The sequence below is a fragment of the Mauremys mutica genome, chromosome 2 (genome assembly GCF_020497125.1).
Source record: "Mauremys mutica isolate MM-2020 ecotype Southern chromosome 2, ASM2049712v1, whole genome shotgun sequence".
Lineage (NCBI taxonomy): Eukaryota > Metazoa > Chordata > Testudines > Geoemydidae > Mauremys > Mauremys mutica.
Window position 1 is genome coordinate 159,368,385 of NC_059073.1, and position 19,241 is coordinate 159,387,625.

Here is a 19,241-nt window from a genome sequence, read left to right on the forward strand (position 1 = left end):
TAAGTAGTGTTTGTTTTGTTACCTTTGTTCTCCTTAAAAGTAGTTAGGCTAGTGTTTCCTTATTTTATTTTATTCCTTTGAGTTAAAAAAAAAAAGAGCTAGAGAAAGGAAAAGAACTTACGTTTCCTGCCCTGTCTGGGGGCATTCCCCCCCGCCCCCGGCATCTAGTAGACGCATATATATTTTTTTCAGTTTAAAAAAAAAAGTAAACAAGACTGCTAGAGGATGACAACCCCCTGCCCAGGGGCATGCCTGGCTCTCTCTGCTCCAAGCAGTGCCTCTCCTGCCAGTAGTCAGTTCCTGTGATGGCCTGACACACTCACTGTGCCTGGGAGTGCTTTACCTGCCACAGCTAAAATGGCAGTCTCACAGGAGCTGGGAGCTGAAGTTAAAACTCCTCCCTATGGAGAAAACACTTCACTCTGCAGGGGACTGTGGTGGGTGCTGACCCCGGATCATCCCCAGAGCCTTCACTTCAAAAGGGGTCGAGTCGTGAAGAGGAGAGGAGGAGGAAAAGAAGAAGAAGAAGAAAAAAGGCCACCATCAGACTTCCCCTGGAAAGGCTCGTAAAAAGAGCTCCTCCGAGCAACTGGCTAGCCAGAGGGGTTCCCCAGTGCAGCAATCTCGGCACTGATCCAAACACATGGATTCCAAGTTGCTGGCCAGCCAGTGGGGCTCTCCAGAGTGGCCACCTTGGTAGGTCAGCACCACAGCTCTGAAGCACGGCATCTGAGGAGGGACCCCCTGCTGTGAGCTCTGCTAGGGTATTCTCCAAGGTTCTCTTCATTGTAGAGGCATAGTAACCGTGGTACAGTGACTGGACTTTATCAGCACCAACCTTGATGCAGTACAAGCGAGAGCGTTCCTCTCGCTACCCACATTCACCACCCTGGGACACATGTCTCCCTAATATGCTGGGGAGCTCACCTACACAACCACAAGGTTCAGGACAAATGGCCTTTCACGGAAATGACCTTCCATATCACTCTTTTGGGGCTAAGTGCTGTTAGGAGTGCCTGTGCACACTTTCTGCCTTTCATCAAAAACACAAAGGTCATGATGGACTTAATGTGACCTGTATGTTTTATATAAATCGCCAAGGGACTGCCAGATCTCCCTCCCGCTACAGCCCAGACACTCACAGACCCTACCCTCCCAGGGATCCAGAGGGAGAAACAGCCTGATGCAGGGTCCCAGGCTTGCACAGAGTTTTCTGAGTGCCACCTCCTTCCTTCAGGGGATGCTCGGAACTACAGTTGCTGGGAATCCTCCAGTTCCCTCCCTTTCCCCCCAGCCTTGCCTTCTATTTGTGAGCTGGGCTCTGCTGGATCCAGCAGCCCCTAGTGGTGGCCAACATCTCTGCAGCCCATTTCTGTGTGGGGAAAAAAGGAAATTCTGCATGCCCTACATTAATTTCTGCAAAATTCTGCATTGTGCAGTGACGCAGAATTCCCCCAGAAGTAAACTGCAAGTAACATTAGCACAAAATCAAAATAGTGTCCATTTTTAAATGGACTTTCTGAGGTAAAATTTGACCCAAAACTAAGGCCTCGAACAAGTATCATTTTTTACAAAACCTAAGGGAGTAGAGAGGTTTCCATGATTTATCCCCTTAACATTTTCAGTGGAAACTATATTTTTCTTGTTGAAAAATCCAAATTGAGTCTCTGCTCAGGTTTGACTTGGAATGTTCCAACTCAACGTGAAGTTCACTAACTGATTTATAAACTCAAGAAAATAGTCTTACAATGAGACATCTAGATCCAAGATTCTGAAGCTGGCACCAAATTTGTCCCTGGAAAATCTGCACGCTCCACAGTTACATATGAAAATACAGGATTTCTGTGCACATTTGTTGCGTGTGCAGGTGCTACATGTTTACACTGCTGCACACAGCTGCAAAAATTTTGCAGAAATAACTTTGACCCTGGACTTAAAATAATTGGTGTCTGGTCCTTAGCCTGTTGCTCCCAGTGCAGCCCAAGGGGTACATTTTATAGCTTAGCTAGGCTGCAGCATTTTGGTTTATTTCAGGGGACATGAGGTGAAGGTGCAAAGACTATTGCTGTCTTACATGTACAGGTTGTCTGTGCCTGGAGTTATACAGGAGTAGCTGTTCCAGAATAGCTCCATGTGTAGATAAGCCTTACTTTAGTAACTGCCCTTTAAACCATCAATTTTGCTTTTTCCAGGTGTGATTGGCATAGGGCATTATTGTAGTGAGCGGGGCTTCTCAGAAGAGGTCAGAAGATCAGTAGCCAAATTGGTGCCTCTGACACGCAGGTTATGGCAGATGACCAAGATCAAAATGCTACCCACTCCAGCCAACTTCCATTATGTCTTCAATCTACGAGATCTCTCAAGGATTTGGCAGGGGATGCTAAATACCGTATCGGAAGTCATCAGTGAACCTAATGTAAGTAACATACAGCTTTCTTTCATGGAGTTAGCATATTAAGTAGCAATGGGATGAAGACTATAACTGATTCTTTGGTGGTTCAGTATAAAATAGGAAGCCTCTGTCTCTACTTGTTATCACTTTTCTTATTAAATTGTAAGATCTTCAGTGGCTTTGTTCTGTGTTTGTACTCTGCCTAGGACAGTGGGGTCCTGTTCCATATCTGGGGTTCCAAGGTGCTTCCTCAGTACAATAACAAATAATAAGCATCAGTGATGAAACAATACTGTGATACTGAAGGCTAAATTGCTAAGGGTACGTCCATACTACCCTCCCGGGTCGGCGGGTAGTGATCGACTTCTTTGAGTTCGATATATCGCGTCTCATCTAGACGCGATATATCGAACTCCGAACGCGCTCCCGTTGACTCCAGAACTCCACCACCACGAATGGTGGTGGCGGAGTCGACGGGGGAGCCGCGGACTTCGATCCCGCGGTGTGAGGACGGGTAAGTAGTTCGAACTAAGGTAGTTCGAGTTCAGCTACGCTATTTGCGAAGCTGAACTTGCGTACCTTAGTTCGAACCCCCCCCGCAGTGTAGACCAGGCCTAAGATGCCAAAGGATTTTATGGACGTACAATGTAGCAAAAGAACAGAAACCATTTTGTTACACTGTCTGCATCAGTTTTGTGGTCTGTTTTACTTACTGATAAATGTTAACTTATTTCAGTTTTTTAAATTCTGGCGAAAAATTGAGCTTTTTAAAATATTCAATTTTATATACATACATAGCAGCAAGCTATTCAGCGTCTTAATGACAAATAATTTTGTTCTTAAGGTATAGGATCCCTTGAGGTTTTCAAACCATGTGACTGGCTGAAAGCTGATTTTTGGCTTAAAGCTATAAGGATATGTCTATACTTCAGTCTGAGGTGTAGTTGCAGCATGGATAGACATACCCATGCTAGCTTTACCTGTACTAGCACAGCTAAACATAGCAGTGGAGAAACAGCAGCACAAGCATCTGCATGGGATAGCAATGCCTGCAAATACCTGGGATCCCCAATATGCTTGTCCAGCCCCATCTGAAGGCTGTGCCAGCACACCTACCCTTTTATTTCTAGCTGTGCTAGTGTGCGTACAACAAACATGGGTATGTCTACCCATGCTGCAGTCATGCCCAAGACTGCAGTGCAGACATGTCTTAAACGGAAGAGAGAATAACACTGGACTGTAACAAGTCTTTCTGTATTCCATTACTGTACAATCCACACTCCTTGTGAAAAATAAGATACTTGACATAAATATTTCCCTCTTAATTTTTCAATTTTCCTTTTGAAAAGCCAGTTTTCTTTAATACTGAAATATAAAGTAGAGTCTTCAGTGCAGTGACTATCCCTCTGCAGATGAATCATTATCCAACCGTCTCCACTGATGGTACTGTCAGAAGTAGCATATAAAAGTGTGGACACCAGCTTATGAACAAACACGATTTGTGAGTGGGAAATACATCTGTTAGCAAACTGGGTAGTCAGCGATTGAATTTGCTTGTAAAAATATGCTTGGCATTCATTAAGTCTGTTTTTGGCCATGCAATAATTGGACACATAATTATGTAGTTTGGGAGGCTAGACTGAGACTTCATCTAATACTTTGTCCTGAATGTGCAGTCTTTTTTTTTCTTTTTTTTCTTTTTTTGTAAACTGGACATACATTTAAGCTGAGATGTAGCTGAATCAAAGTCTGACAAAGAATACTATTTCAGCTTCCCTTGTAAGGAGTAAAATATTACTTTGTATTGTCTAGAGATAATGCAATACTGTTTGGAACAACAGTGACAAAAGTCCAACCTTGCTGAGATATGGCTGTGAAGAGCATGAGTGCCTCTGTTACAAACTTAATCAATTGAGATGTTTGTTTTGTGAACAGGTGTTGATAAAGTTATGGAAGCATGAATGTAAGTGTGTTATTGCTGATCGTTTCACAACCCCAGCGGATGTAGATTGGTTTGATACAGCTTTGGCAAAATTGGTTGAGGAAGAGTTCGGTGAAGAGAAAAAGGCTTTAGTGGATTTGGAAACTGATGCTTACTTTGTTGACTTCTTAAGGGGTCCACCTGAAGCAACAGGTAACTACAGAAACTTGTTGAAAGAAGAGATAATGATGTTCTGGTAATTTATCACAATGGGGGTGGGGAGGGAAAGATACAGTAAAAGCTTATGTAGAAAAGACTTCAGAATGCATATTATAAACACCCATCAATACCCAGACAGCTCTTCTGGTTAGTTCACAGGGCCATGGTCCCAACTCTTGTCTATCCTATTTGTGGTAGCTAATGTTGCCAGTTAGGGTAGGTCCTTGTGCTCCCTTGAGCACAAGAACTGCATTTACATTATGCTTGCAACAGCATTTAAGCACAGGTGATTGCAATACTTGAACTAAAACCGTATAAATAGTTACTACACTTACTAACCCCTACCCTGTCCCCCAACTAGTACACCAAAAAGCCCAATTTTGACTAATCCATTAATGTCAGGTAAATGTAATTTATCTGCAACCATTACTGATGTGTGTGGCCTTCGGTGTTTTCTTGTTACATTATTAATGACTCCTATTAAATTGTCCTTTTCACTTGTTGCATAGTCTCTGCTATATCTTTCAAATCAAAATAACATTTTACATCTTATTTACACAATAGTTATTTTGGTATCTATATTATTTATAAAATACCTATTTTCTTTCACTTGCTTTGTTCATTTTTTCTCTTGCAAGAAAAGTTATGCATAATGAAGGCCTATTCATTAGGTACTATTTTATAAGAAAGCTAAATTGCTTTACAGTGCAATTGAAGTAGTTCAAAAATGGGTGAATGGTACAATTTTGTGTTCTGTTTCACTGTGTTGTATGAATTGCTTTTGTTTTGGGGAAGGCCATTATTAAACTATTTTGAGGTCAGTCAGCTACTCCCCTCCTCATAAATGATGGATACATGGAGGTACCACAATGACTAGAATAAACCATGTAATGCTCTGAACCAATGCTGGAAAACAGATTCCTAAATGATATGGCAGGTGAGAGCAATAAGTAAGAATTGTGCAGAGAAATGTATGAAAGGAGTAGAAAATATAGACCCTGATTTAGGAAAGCGCTCAAACATGTGCTTAAATATTTTGTTGTGTTGGGAGCACAAAACAGAGGGAATAGATGAAGAATGAGCAAGAAAGAAAAACAAAATATGTAGCAGAGTACAAGAGATTGATTTTGATTTGTACTTTTAACCTATTAATTATGATAGTGCCTGATGGCCAACCAAGAATGGGGCTCCATTTTGCTAGGCATTTTGTGGTAGACAGTCCTTGCCCTGGCACTTGTTTTTGCATTAGCATACATTGTATACATGCTGAAAACTTGCACTTCTTTGAGTGCTGGTACACTGTGGTTACGCATCCGCGGAGTCAGAGAATTCTTGAAAGCCGTGTCCATTGGATCATGCATTCGCTGTTGCCGTCCTCTTGCCTCCAATTGAGGAGATAACGGGCAGAGAGGACTGACCGCCTCCCTAGTTCCTTCTTATCACTGCATGGCCTGGGTTGGAACCTCCAGTGTCTGGAGTTTCATCTTCCTTTAGTTTTGGATCTGTACATACATATGTATCTATTCTGTAAATTGGACAAGGCACAAGTCATCCCCATTGCCTCCAACTGGCCCAGACAGTTCTTGTTCCTGAGTCTCATACACATGTTATCTTGGTCAACGATCAACATTCAGTCCTTTTCCAATCTCATGACCCAGGGGAAAGACAGAATCAAGCACCTCAACCCCCCAATCACTCCATCTCAGGGTGAGGTGTTTGGATGGGTGTCAACTTTTGAACGTTCATGCTCTGAAGCTGTGCAAAGCATCCTTACTAACAGTAGAAAAGATTCTACTAGAAAATTCTACTTAGTCAAGTGGAAGTATTTCTTTGTCTGGGCACAACAGAAACCCATGAATTGTGGGTATTCCCCTTATTCTGGACAATCTTCTTTCTCTCAGAACAGCTGCGGTCCACCTGGCACCAATGAATGTGTACCACCCACCCTCTCATGGTTATTCAGTTTTTGCTCACTTACTGACTACTAGATTCTGCAAAGGTCTAATCAGAGCCTTTCTGTCAGTAAGGAAATCTGCTCTGCAATGGGACTTAAACCTTATTCTTTTGGTGCTCTCTTAACCTCATTTTGAACCACCAACCACATATTTCATGTCTCTTCTGTCCATGAAGGTTATATTCCTGATAGCCATCAACTCAGCCAGGAGGGTGGGCAAGCTTGGAGCATTGATGATGGATCTGCCCGACACCATATTCCATAGAGACAAGGTGTCATCGCGTTTACATCCTAAGTTCACTCACAAAGTAGTTTTAGAGTTTCACTTGCATCAGTCTCTTCACTTGTGTTTTTTCTGAAACCACACGCATTGGAAGAAGAGAGGTGACTTCATTCCCTCAACATATGATGAGCCTTAACCTTTTACCTGTGAAAGATAAAGGCAATCAGAAAAACTCCCAGACTGTTTAATGCTGTAGTGGAAAGAGTTCAAGGTCAAGCTATATCCTCTCAAAGGATCTGCAAATGGATCTCAGGTTGTATCTATCTCTGCTATCAGCTGTCTAATTGTCCTCCCTCTCATGGGATGAGGGCTCATTCTACAAGAACACAAGTGATATTAATGCAATCGCTTCAAGAAGTACCTCTATTTGACATTTGCAGAGCAGTTGCATGGAGTTCCATCCACACGTTTGTGAGACAATATGCTTTAGTACAGGACTCCTCCACTGATGCATCTTTTGGGATGGTTGTACTTCAAATGACTTTGCTGCCTGCATCCTGGCAGCCTCCTCCTACTTCAGTACTGCTTGTCAGTCACCCAGAGTGGAATACACATAGGGACCAGCAATCAAAGAAGAAGAGAAAGTTACTTACTTTGTGTAATAACTGGAGGTTCTTCGAGATATGTGGACCCTATCTGCCCTCCTTCCCCTCTGCTTCAAATCATTCTTGGATTCGTGGTAGAGAAGGAACTGGAGGAGAAGTTGGTATGCTCCACCCTTAATCTCCTTGATCAGAGGCATGAGGAGAGTGAGCATGCCTGTGTGGACCAACTGACACTGTTTTTAAGAGTTCTACAACTGTGTGCATGAGTACACACAGTGGAATACAAATAGGGACCACACATCTCAAAGAACCTCCAGTTACTATAAGGAAAGTAACATTCTCTTTTGTGAAACAAAATGCAGGTAAAGAGAGGAGACTGTAGGACATAAGGCTATGAGGTGAACATTTAAAATTCTTCATCTGCATATCTATTAGAGTTACGTGCCTTTAACCAAGACACTTATCTACATTCTTTGACAAAGTAGGAGGTTCTCATTTTTTAGTGGCTAATTGTACTTATTGTGCTTGTCAGAGCCCTGAGAAACCCTCCCAATCACCTTTCTTTACAGTTCTCACTTATTTTTAGACTGAAGCTAATGTTCTAGTAGTCAAATGGGTCACAAGACATGGCTTTATCCCTCAGACCAGGGCCTTAGAAGCAGTGAGGACAGTCATCTATTTCCTGCTATATTGGAGAGTAAGAAGAGGAATTGAGTTTGGATGTTGCATGGATTTTTTTTAGGCCTGTTGATTAATCACAGTTAATTCATGCGATTAATTAAAAAAATGAATCACGATTAAAAAAATTAAGCATGATTAATCACAGGTTTAATTGCACTGTTAAACAATAGAATAACAATTGAAATTTATTAAATATTTTTGGATGTTTTTCTACATTTTCAAATATATTGATTTCAATTACAACACAGAATACAAAGTGTACAGTGCTCACTTTATATTATTTTTATTAAAAATGTTTGCACTGTAAAAATAAAAGAAATAGTATTTTTCAATTCACCTCATACAAATACTTTAGTGCAATCTCTTTATCATGAAAGTGCAACTTACAAATGTAGATTTTTGTTGTTGTTGTTACATAACTGCATTCAAAAACAAAACAATCTAAAACTTTAGAAGCTACAGGTCTACTCAGTCCTACTTCCTGTTCAGCCAATCACGAAGAGAAACAAGTTTATTTACATTTATGGGAGATAGGAAGGTAAGTAGAAGCTGCACCCTGTATCCAGGGGTGAGCTGGAGCCGGTTCGCACCGGTTCGCACGAACCCGTTGTTAAATTTAGAAGCGGTTTTAGAACCGCTTGTTAACTAGCTTCCCTGCGAGGGAAGCTTTGATGGGCTCTGCCTGGGAAGCCTGTAATTCCTCCTCCCGGCCGCCGGGGGGCGCTGCGCTGCGCTGCGCTGCGAGAGCCATGTGAGCTGCCTCCTGGCCCTGTTGCTGCTCCTGCTCTTTGGACCTCTGGCCCTGGGGCTCCTGCTGCTGCTGCCCCGTGAGTCCCCGGCTGCCTCCTGCTGCTCCCAGCCCCCCCCCCGTGTGAGTGTCTGCGCCCCTCCCCCGCCTTCCCTGCCCCCAGCCACCCCCCTGCTCACAGCCGCCCTCTGCCCGCAGCCAGCCCTTGCCGCAGCCAGCCTCTGCCTGCAGCCCCTGCCACAGCCACCCCCGCCCACAGCCGCCCGCAGCCACCCCCTGCCCACAGCCACCCCCTGCCCACAGCCGCCCGCAGCCACCCCCTGCCCACAGCCACCCGCAGCCCGCCCGTCTGCATCACCTGCCCACAGCCAGCCCGTGTCACTCCCTGCCTCCAGCTAGCCCTGCCCCACGCCCCTATCTGCAGCCAGCCCCACATCCACTGGTGCCCTGCAGTTCCCAGGGCAGTAACCCTGCACACCTGCTTTAATGAGGGGGGGGCAGGGAGCAGCTGGGACCCACACATGTGCACACCCTAGAGTGACCAGACAGCAAGTGTGAAAAATCGGGACGGGGGTGAGGGGTAATAGGAGCCTATATAAGAAAAAGACCCCAAAATTGAGACTGTCCCTGATCACCACCCACACATGTGAAACGGAGCTCATTTCTAGTTCAGCCCCATCTTTTTAAAAAAGAACTTTAGGTAGGGTTAAAATACATCTGTATTTTCCTGGACATGTCAGGCTTTTCGGTTCTTAATCACCTCCTGGGAAAATATGGACGTATGGTAACCCTATTGGTACAAAAAATACATGCTGTCGCACATCCCTTAAATCAGAACTTTTTATAGGGAACCCGTTGTTAAATCAGAATTTTTTAGAGGGAACCCGTTGTTAAGATTTTGGCAGCTCATCACTGCCTGTATCTACTAGAAATATGCAATGGTCATAGTGAATTAATGCTTTTCACAGAGAATGTGCCATGGCATTATCTCTCAGAAGTATATAGGACAAAATTCTAAAGTCTGTGGAGTTTTAAGCATGTAACTGAGAGCAGAATTTAGCTGTCTATCATTTTCACTGTCAGCAAGGGATGTGGGGGAGTGTGGTAGCAAAATGTGCTATCTACCTGTTTGCACCACATGTCTCTATCCATAATTGTTTGATATTAGGATACAAATGAAGATAAACTGTGGCCAGGTGCTTAGTATATGCATGTTTACCTGCATTCACTTTTTCATAGCTATGTTGAGTAGCTGTCTTGCCACATAGCAGAGCCTCATGGAAAAACATAACTTAAATTATGGGAGTAGCCTTTCTCTGCCCATGTTGTATGCCTAGGAAAACGGCATAGCATTTTTTTTCAGATGCTGGTATATGAGGAATTTAAATGTTCTAGATTTAATAAAGAAAGAAGTGTTCCATGTATTTTATTTTAGAGACTTTTTATTGAATTGTATATCACACAGTCAATTGTTTTGACCTTTCTACAGTTTAATTTCTGTCTGAGGTAAAGAAAATGTGGTGTGTCAACTTAGTTTGCAATGGGCATGTACTTAAACTCCCAATATACTATATTCATAGAGAATACTGCATAATAAATGGGCCCCCGTGTTATGTGCACGGTGTCTGCTTGTTTGTAAAATAAACTTACTTTCCCAGCGAATGCTGTAGTGAAAAAAAACCAAAAAACAAAAAAATGTGTGGCATCTGCTACCAGTTATAGTATTTTGTTAGGGTCTCAGTCCTGATATCATTTAACTCAGAGAGTATTGATTTCCAAAAGAGTGGGAGCAGGCCCTAAATCATTCAGCCATCCACTTCAGAGGACATAGGAAAGAGGTTACAAAAATGTGATGGCTGATACCTAGAGCATATCTTTAGGGAAAGAGAAAACTCAGCCCTCCTCAGTAATTTCCACTGTTAACAATTTGCTATCACTTTTTCTCACAGGTGAAGAGCCAGAAGAAACTGTCTTTGATGTGCCTAAAATCTATGAGCCAATTGAATCTTTTAATCACCTGAAGGATCGTTTAAATATGTTTCTACAAACATACAACGAGACCATCCGGGGTGCACGTCTGGACATGGTGTTCTTCAAAGATGCTATGATTCATTTAGTCAAGGTAGGATGAGCACTTTCTCCTCCTCCTGCCTTTTCATGACCAGATGTTTGACATTATAAAAGATTTTACTTTTTGTAATCATGTGAGATTTCAGTTATTCTGTCAAATAAAGTGGGGTATAGGCTTGTATTTTGTTTCTGTTTTAAAGTAACATAACAGAAGTCTAGATTTTTGCATAGAAATATAAAGGGCTAGATGTGCATTTAGCCACAATTCCAAATACCGAGTGGTGAGGCATCCAAAGGAAACACAATTCCTTTGAACTCCCTTCGCCTGAATGGGTAATAGAGCACATCAACTCTCTATAAAATGCATCAAACACACCTTTCCTCTCCCATCTAGCCAGAGAAGTGGAACCGTGGTTTTACATACAATGCTTTTCTTCGCCTTTTCATATTAACTGGATTGCAGAAAGTAGTATTGCCTTCCGCCACCCCCATCCCTCACTCTGCCCATAATGACAAAACCCACTGTTGGGGTAACACCAAAGCGTCTTTGTGGGGAAGAGCAACGTCAGCCTTACTCAGCCACACAGCCATTTAGAATGGGGGCAAAGTCTAGCTACAAATTTCCACTCCTGATTCACAGTATGCTCTCTTGTTTTGTCAAACCTCAGAACATAAAACTCATCATACTTCCTGCACACAGCTGATTATAATTCAGAGCACCGTGGAACCCAGGATGATGGAAACACAGAAAGGGTTTACTAAATAGTAATATCACCCTAATTCTTCCTTTGTAAACTGCAAACCTTGTATTTCTCCACTGCACCGTGGGCTCAGCCCTCTTTCTCAGCCATTATTTTAAGAAAAGATGCGGCGAGGTCGTACATTAGATTACTTGAACTAGATTACATTAATTGAACAAAATGTGGTAAAAAACTACTAGTCAGTAGTAAGTAAATAAATATAAATGACACTTCTTGAAATAGAAAACGCAACTTTAATGTGTTGTTGAAAATTGCATTTTTGTGTTTGAGTGTTGAAAAAATGAATTCAAAAAATTGGGTAATCTGAAAAAAGTAAGTCAGAGCAAATTAGTGAGGTTCTGCTAACAATTTTTAGTCTGGTAAGTAGTGGTGGTAATCCCTGTCTGGGTATAAATTTTGGTCCAAACCCTGATCCAACAGCGTTAACTGTTCGTAAATGTATACGTGCCTAGATTAAGGCAAAATGGTAACAGTGTGATTACTTGCCTGACTTCACAGGCCGTTGAACCTTGACCAGTAACTGTGGGATCAAGCCCATAACTTCTGTTTGAGCTATATCATATCTGTTAGAAAGATATCCAATCTTGACTTAAAGACTTCTATTGACAGAGAATCAACCAAAACCCTAAGTAAATTGTTCCAATGGCTAATTACCTTCACTTAAAAATGTGAACCTTATTTCTAGTCTGAATTTGCCTAGTTTAAGCATGACAATCTCACTGTGCCTTTTTCTGCTAGGTTAAAGAGCAGAATCTGCTGTCAGATGTCTCTTTCTTACATAGGTTCTAATAGACCATGATCAAGTCACTTCTTAGCCTTCTCTTGGATAAACTAAATAGATTAAGTTTCAGTCTCTCATTATAAGGCATGTTTCTGGATCTCAAATATTTGTATAGCTCTTTTCGGAACCCTTTCCAGCTCAACATCCTTTTAGAAGAGTGAACACGGGAACTGGACACATGATTCCAGTAATGGTTTTGCTAATGCTGTATACAGAGGGAATACACTTTCCTACTCTACTTCATATTACTTTATACATCAGAGGATCCCATTAGTCCTCTTAGTCACAGCATCAGATTGAGAGCTGATGATGAACTTTCAGCAACGGGGCTCCAGAGCCATGGACAAATATGTGACGGCTGAAGAGGATTCCTGTCTTTCTTTATTGCCTCCTTGGCTGTTCTCCCAGGCTGGTTGCAATGTACCAGTCAGACCTGTTGGGGGAGGCATTGCCTGCCCCTAATAAATCTGCTGAATGGTGGCAAGGAGACAGAGTGAGGATGCGGAGCCTAAGATGGTGCTTTAAAACAGAGCTTTCATCCAGTAACACAAGACAGGGCCCATTGGGGCAAAGACTTGCACCCCCCAGTAATAACCTAGGTTGCAGAGAAGCCCATAGCGGAGCCTATACCTGGCTTTTTAAAAGACTGCTAGGAGCCAATCCCTGATCTTCACTGCTGACATTCCTGCTGTGTCTGTGTGTGGGAGATTGAGTTCATTTAAAGGAATTCCCCACCCTGCTGAGCAAATCCACCAAACCTAACCCTAGCGTAGATACCACTCTCCTCAGCCCACCTTTTTCACTGCAGGCCCATTATCCTGGTGATCAGTGCAGTCATTTGCCTGTAAATTGAAGGAGAATTTGGCTCTTGTCACTAAGGGTACATCTGCATCTCAAACTGGAAGTCTAATTTCCAGCTCGAGGAGACATACCTGTGTTAGCTCTAGTCGAGCTAATGTGCTAAAAATAGGTCTCCTCAAGTTGGAAATTCTGCCTCCATCTCGAAGTGTAGATGTACCCTGTAAGCGTCCGGTGGGGGTGCTCGGCCATCTCAGGTGCGGCCGGGAGCCGGGCCACGTCACTACACGGCCTAAATCCGCAAGTCAGTCTCCGAAGGTCCACGGGCTCAGACCCTCAGGCAGGGGCTGAGCAAGAACAAATAGAGTCAGTGGTTTAAGCCCTCAGTCAGGGCGGGGCAGCAAACAGCAGTTCTAGGCTCAGATCCTTGGCAGGGGCTGAGCACACAGAGTCAGTAATTTAAGCCCCAGGCCCTCAGTCAGGGCGGGGCTCAAACAGCAGTTCTAGCTCAGACCCTCAGGCAGGGGCTGAGCGAACAGAGTCAGTGGTTTAAGCCCCAAGCCCTCAGTCAGGGCGGGGCACCCAACAGCAGTTCTAGGCTCAGATCCTTGGCAGGAGCTGAGCAACAGCAATAGTTCAGGGCTCAGGTCCTTGGCAGGAGCTGAGCAACAACAATAGTTCAGGGCTCAGGTCCTTAAGCAGGAGCTGAGCAGCAATAATAGTTCAGGGCTCAGGTCCTCGAAGCAGGAGCTGAGCAGCAACAATAGGTGAGTCCAGACTTCTGGGTCTGAGCTCTGATGTGAGGGGGAGACTGCCACCCGTGAGGGGGTGGCAGGGGGGGACACAGGCCCACCCACTCCACTGTGTCCCAGCCCGGGGCCCTAACAGCAGCAGTTAGTCTGCTGCTGTGTCGGTGGGGTCCTGACCGCAACACACCGACATCGGCTCGAAATCTGCAGTAGCCAGACTGGGGTCAGCTACCCCCGGGCTACTTCCCATCTCCCCCTCCATGGGTACCTGCTCATCTCTGGGGTCCGCAGCGGGGTCCCACACCATGGGCTTCTCGGCGTGCTGAGGGCTGGCTAGGTCGGGCTGCTCCTCAGGACACGGCTTGGGGCAGGCTCGGCCAGTTCTCCTCCGGATACTGGGCTCGGGGCAGGCTCGGCCAGTTCTCCTCCGAATACCGGGCTCGGGGCAGGCTCGGCCAGTTCTCCTCAGGGTACCGGGCTCGGGGAAGGCTCGGCCAGTCCTCCTCAGGGTACCGGGCTCGGGGAAGGCTCGGCCAGCCTTCTTCAGGGTACCGGGCTCGGGGAAGGCTTGGTCCAGCAGGAGCTCGGTCAGGAGCGTCTGTCCTCTCCGGCCGCCGGGCTGCAACTGAGCGCTGGGCCGGAGCTTTTATACTTCCTGCCCCGCCCCTTGACTTCCGGGGGGCGGGGACAGGCGGCAGTGGCTCTGCCCACTGTGGGGGCTGTTCTGGCTCCTCCCTCTCAGGAGCGGCCGGGAGCCAGGCCGCCTCACTACATACCCTCATGACAGAGTTAGGTATGAAGGAAAATGTGGGGCATGATCTGATCACTATTCCTTTGTTTACAATACATTTAAAATAGTGAGATGGGAAGGAAACGGAACCCCACTTGTGAAATGTTCTAGCCCAATAATATGTAAAAATGCCACTATTACAGTGAAGGTGGCTGATTGTGGAAACAGAGGATTCTGGTTCTTAAAACTGTACAGTACTTTGCTTTATCTATCTAGATACTTACATGACACTCATGACCATGATATGGGGATGTCTCAGAATCATTAATGGATTTTATCATCATGATGCCCATGGAAGACAGAGCAACAGGAACACCATTTCACAGATGGAAGACTGACTCACAGAGTAGATTAAGTGAGCTGCCCAAAGTTGCACAAAAGCTTATGGCTGACCTGGGAATTCAACCTAGGATTCCTGTATCCCAACCCAGGGCTTTGTCCTCTAAATTATCCTTCTTCTCCCCAATATTTTGCAGTTACATTAATAGCTCTCAGTCTGACACTACTCCAGTAACTGATGACTAATGAGTTACTTTTGATTTACACAAATGAGAACTCAAAATTGATGTTAAATTTACAGTGAACAGTAGGGGAGATATAGAGCATAAGGTTTATATGGTATTACAAGAAATCCTGTAAAAATCTATTCTGACATGACAACACTGTTATCATATAGTAATATTTAAAGTGGAAACAGCACTTCCTGTGCTATAATGGTATGTTGTGTTTACATGTGATCAGTTTCTCATACAAATAAGTTTTCAAAATTAAAGGATTTGTAATTCACAAAATAAAAGAGTGATAATTCTAAGGTTCTCACTAATTCGAAGGCTCCCCTTGCTGTGGTGGTTTAAATTATTCTGGCACAAACATTCCATATATTTAGCAACAAGCTGTCATATTGATCTGTAGATTTCTCGTGTGATTCGCACCCCTCGTGGAAATGCTCTCCTCGTTGGAGTTGGTGGCTCAGGAAAGCAGAGCTTGACTAAACTGGCATCATTCATAGCTGGCTATGCTACGTTCCAGATCACTTTAACAAGGTAGGCTGTTGAACAAGATATATTTCAAAAATGTGTACTTTGATTTCTGTGTTTTGGATTCCTTCTACAAGCAGAGCATATAATGGCAACCACAGTTGAGAATGGAAATGGGTGCATCCTTAAGAGCCTTTTAAAAATGTTTGCCTTTGTTTTCTGTGCTGAAATTCAGCGTGTCCTCCCAGTCTGAATGTCTTTCTTAAATAAGCAAAAAATAACAGGCTAATGCCTAAGAATACTGTAATTAAAAGCCTGGAGAAAAATGTTTTCTTAATTTAGTTTACTTTGTGCCTTTTGAGAGTGTGTTTTGTGTGGTTGGTTTGTTTGCCATGCATCATTAATCCCTTTTGTGTTTGAGTGGGTCTTTAAGAGTAACAGAGAAAGGGGGCAACATTATCCTCTTCTAAAAAGAGAAATGATGACAAAATTACAAATTGGGTATGTTTATTTAAATTGAGACTTAAAATGGGCTGTGGCTCTTTAACCACTCTAAATGGGTATTCTTGAGCGTAATTACATAGTTTGTGCATTGAATGGAAAGATATTTTTGCCAGGCACATTTGTTTACCAACATCCCCATTTAAAAGTTTTGAGTGGCAACACAACTGTTTTTTCTCTAGATCATACAACACTTCAAACCTGATGGAAGACTTGAAGCTCTTGTACAGGACAGCAGGGCTTCAAGGAAAGGGCATCAGCTTCATTTTTACAGATAATGAGATCAAAGATGAGTCTTTCTTAGAATACCTGAATAACGTTTTATCATCTGGAGAGGTACAATTTTTACTTTCTTGTTTCTTTCATCCTTTTTAGTTTTGCAATCAGGGAGCAGAGAGAGAGCCTGATTATGGGTAGCTTGATTTATGTGAGTAGTCTCTTAGACATCATGGCAGCAGTTTCACAAATGCAGTCTCAAGTGATATCCGGCACTGGAATCTTAATACAAATTGGTCATCTTTCCATCACAGAATCTGACAGTGTGGCGAGGCAAAGCTGTAGTGAAAGGACAGGTTAAGGACTTTTTAGAAAAGATGGACATGCACCAGAACATAGGCCCGGATCTAATTCATCTGAGGGTGCTGAAGGAGTTGGCTGATGTGATTGCAGAGCCATTGGGCATTATCTTTGAAAATTTGTGGTGATCAGGGGAGGTCTCGGACTATTGAAAAAAGGCTAATGTAGTGCCCATCTTTAAAAAAGGGAAGAAGGAGAATCCAGGGAACTACAGACAGCTCAGCCTCACCTCAGTCCCTGGAAAAATCATGGAGCAGGTCCTCAAGGAATCCATTTTGAAGCACTTGGAGGAGAGGAAGGTGATCAGGAACAGTCAACATGGATTCACCAAGGGCAGATCATTCCTGACCAACCTGATTGCCTTCTATGATGAGAGAACTGAGTCTGTGGATATGGGGAAAGTGCTAGACGTGATGTACCTTGACTTTAGCAAAGTTTTTGATATAGTCTCCCACAGTATACTTGCCAACAGGTTAAAGAAGTATGGGCTGGATGAATGGACTATAAGGTGGATAGAAATCTGGCTAGATCATCTGGGCTCAATGGGTAGTAATCAATGGCTTGATGTCTAGTTGGCAGCTGGTATCAAGTGGAGTGCCCCAGGGGTCGGTCCTGGGGCCGTTTTTTTTCAACATCTTCATTAATGATCTGGATGAAGGGATCGATTGCACCCTCAGCAAGTTCGCGGATGACACTAAGCAGGGGGGAGAGGTGGATACGCTGGAGGGTAGAGATAGGGTCCAGAGTGACATAGACAAATTGGAGGATTGGGCCAAAAGAAGTCTGATGAGGTTCAACAAGGACAAGTGCAGAGTCCTGCACTTAGGAAAGAAGAATCCCATGCACTGCTACAGGCTGGGGACCGACTGGCTAAGCGGCAAAGACCTGGGATTACAGAGGACAAGAAGCTGGATATGAGTCAACAATGTGCTCTTGTTGCCAAGAAGGCTAATGGCATTTTGGGCTGCATTAGTAGGAACATTGCCAGCAGATTGAGGGAAGTGATTATTCCCCTCTATTTGGTACTGGTGAGGCCACATCTGGAGTATTGCATCCATTTTTGGCCCCCCCCCCCCCGACAACAGAAGGGGCATGGACAAATTGGAGAGAGTCCAGCGGAGGACAACGAAAATGTCAGTGTGTTGGCTGGCATGATTTGGTTGGTGCTGGCCCTGCTTTGAGCAGGGGGTTGGACTAGATGACCTCCTGAGGTCTCTTCCAACCCTAATCTTCTATGATTCCATGAAATTTAGTGCAGAGCTATTAATCCCTTAGAATGAAAATGTGTGAATCAGCTCTTTTAGATGTTTGACAAACTCAAACTGAGACACATTATAGAAATAAAGGAGGAGATCTGAAACAATGTGAACTTTGTTTCTTAAATATTTATAAAGTTTTCTGTTTGATTCAGAGTTTTAGTAACATTCAGAAGTAAAATAGACTTGTAGGCTTGAAGGAGGTAAAGTTATATCTAAAAGTCCTAACATACCCAAAATCTTGTATTTATAGTGGCAGGTTTTGTTCCAGAGAGGTGTTTTAACTAGTTAATTTAACACTAAAAGGAGGGAAATTAACCCAAGTGTATTAAAGCAGCAAATAAAATTAGTCATAATGGGTCTGATTATCCAGTCTTAGACCAATTTGTTACCAGTGTGACTCCACTGGTTTTGATAGAGTCAATGACATAAAATTGATTAAATGTTGTGGAGCGAGGGGCCCAGTGTGTTTGTATCAGAACTGTATGCACCTACTTGGCATGCTCTGTGAATGAGAGCTTCTACATTACATCATTCCAGTCACAATAACCCACCAAACTGCTTTTAAAAAAATCTGCTTCTTTTTGTTAAGGTCTCCAACTTGTTTGCACGTGATGAAATTGATGAGATCACTAGTGATCTCATACCTGTCATGAAAAAGGAGCACCCACGTCGACCTCCAACCAATGAGAATTTGTATGAATATTTCATGACCAGAGTCCGTCAGAACCTCCATGTAGTACTTTGTTTTTCACCAGTGGGTGAAAAATTCCGAAACAGAGCCCTGAAGTTCCCTGCCCTTATTTCTGGTTGCACTACAGACTGGTTCAGCCGGTGGCCTAAGGATGCACTGGTTGCAGGTGAGTGTTAGTTGCAGCTGTGTAGTCCTGCTATGCTGAATCTGGAAATTTAGTGAAGTCAAGCTCCATAATCACTGTGAAGTAAATAGGGAAAATTTCCCCCTTACTAAATGGGCAAGCTTCTTCGACTCATAATATTGGATTTAAGCTTTTCTTTGTTCTGTTTGAGGTTAATAGTGTAGTGTGTGACACCCAGAATCATAAAAGACTCTATTGTGTCTCTTGTAAAGGCAAATGTCTATTATATAAAAAAGGCTTAAAATGTGATACTGGAAAAATCCTTCACCCTTAAAGATACCCTTTAATCATTCAAAGAAAAGATTAAAAACAAATAATAAATACTTTATTTTCAGGACTTAGAACAAGTTTTAAATCATAA

The 19,241-nt window shown here is 43.4% G+C and overlaps 1 protein-coding gene across 1 annotated transcript in view; it reads left to right on the forward strand.

The window, feature by feature from the left end:
• Positions 1-19,241, forward strand: part of DNAH5 (dynein axonemal heavy chain 5) — a 263,441-nt gene that overhangs the window by 171,102 nt on the left and 73,098 nt on the right. The window contains exons 50-55 of the mRNA XM_045006969.1: positions 2,193-2,416; positions 4,328-4,526; positions 10,693-10,865; positions 15,605-15,735; positions 16,353-16,506; positions 18,595-18,862. Of these exons, the coding sequence (XP_044862904.1) occupies positions 2,193-2,416; positions 4,328-4,526; positions 10,693-10,865; positions 15,605-15,735; positions 16,353-16,506; positions 18,595-18,862 (1,149 nt within the window). The remainder of the gene's footprint in view (positions 1-2,192; positions 2,417-4,327; positions 4,527-10,692; positions 10,866-15,604; positions 15,736-16,352; positions 16,507-18,594; positions 18,863-19,241) is intronic.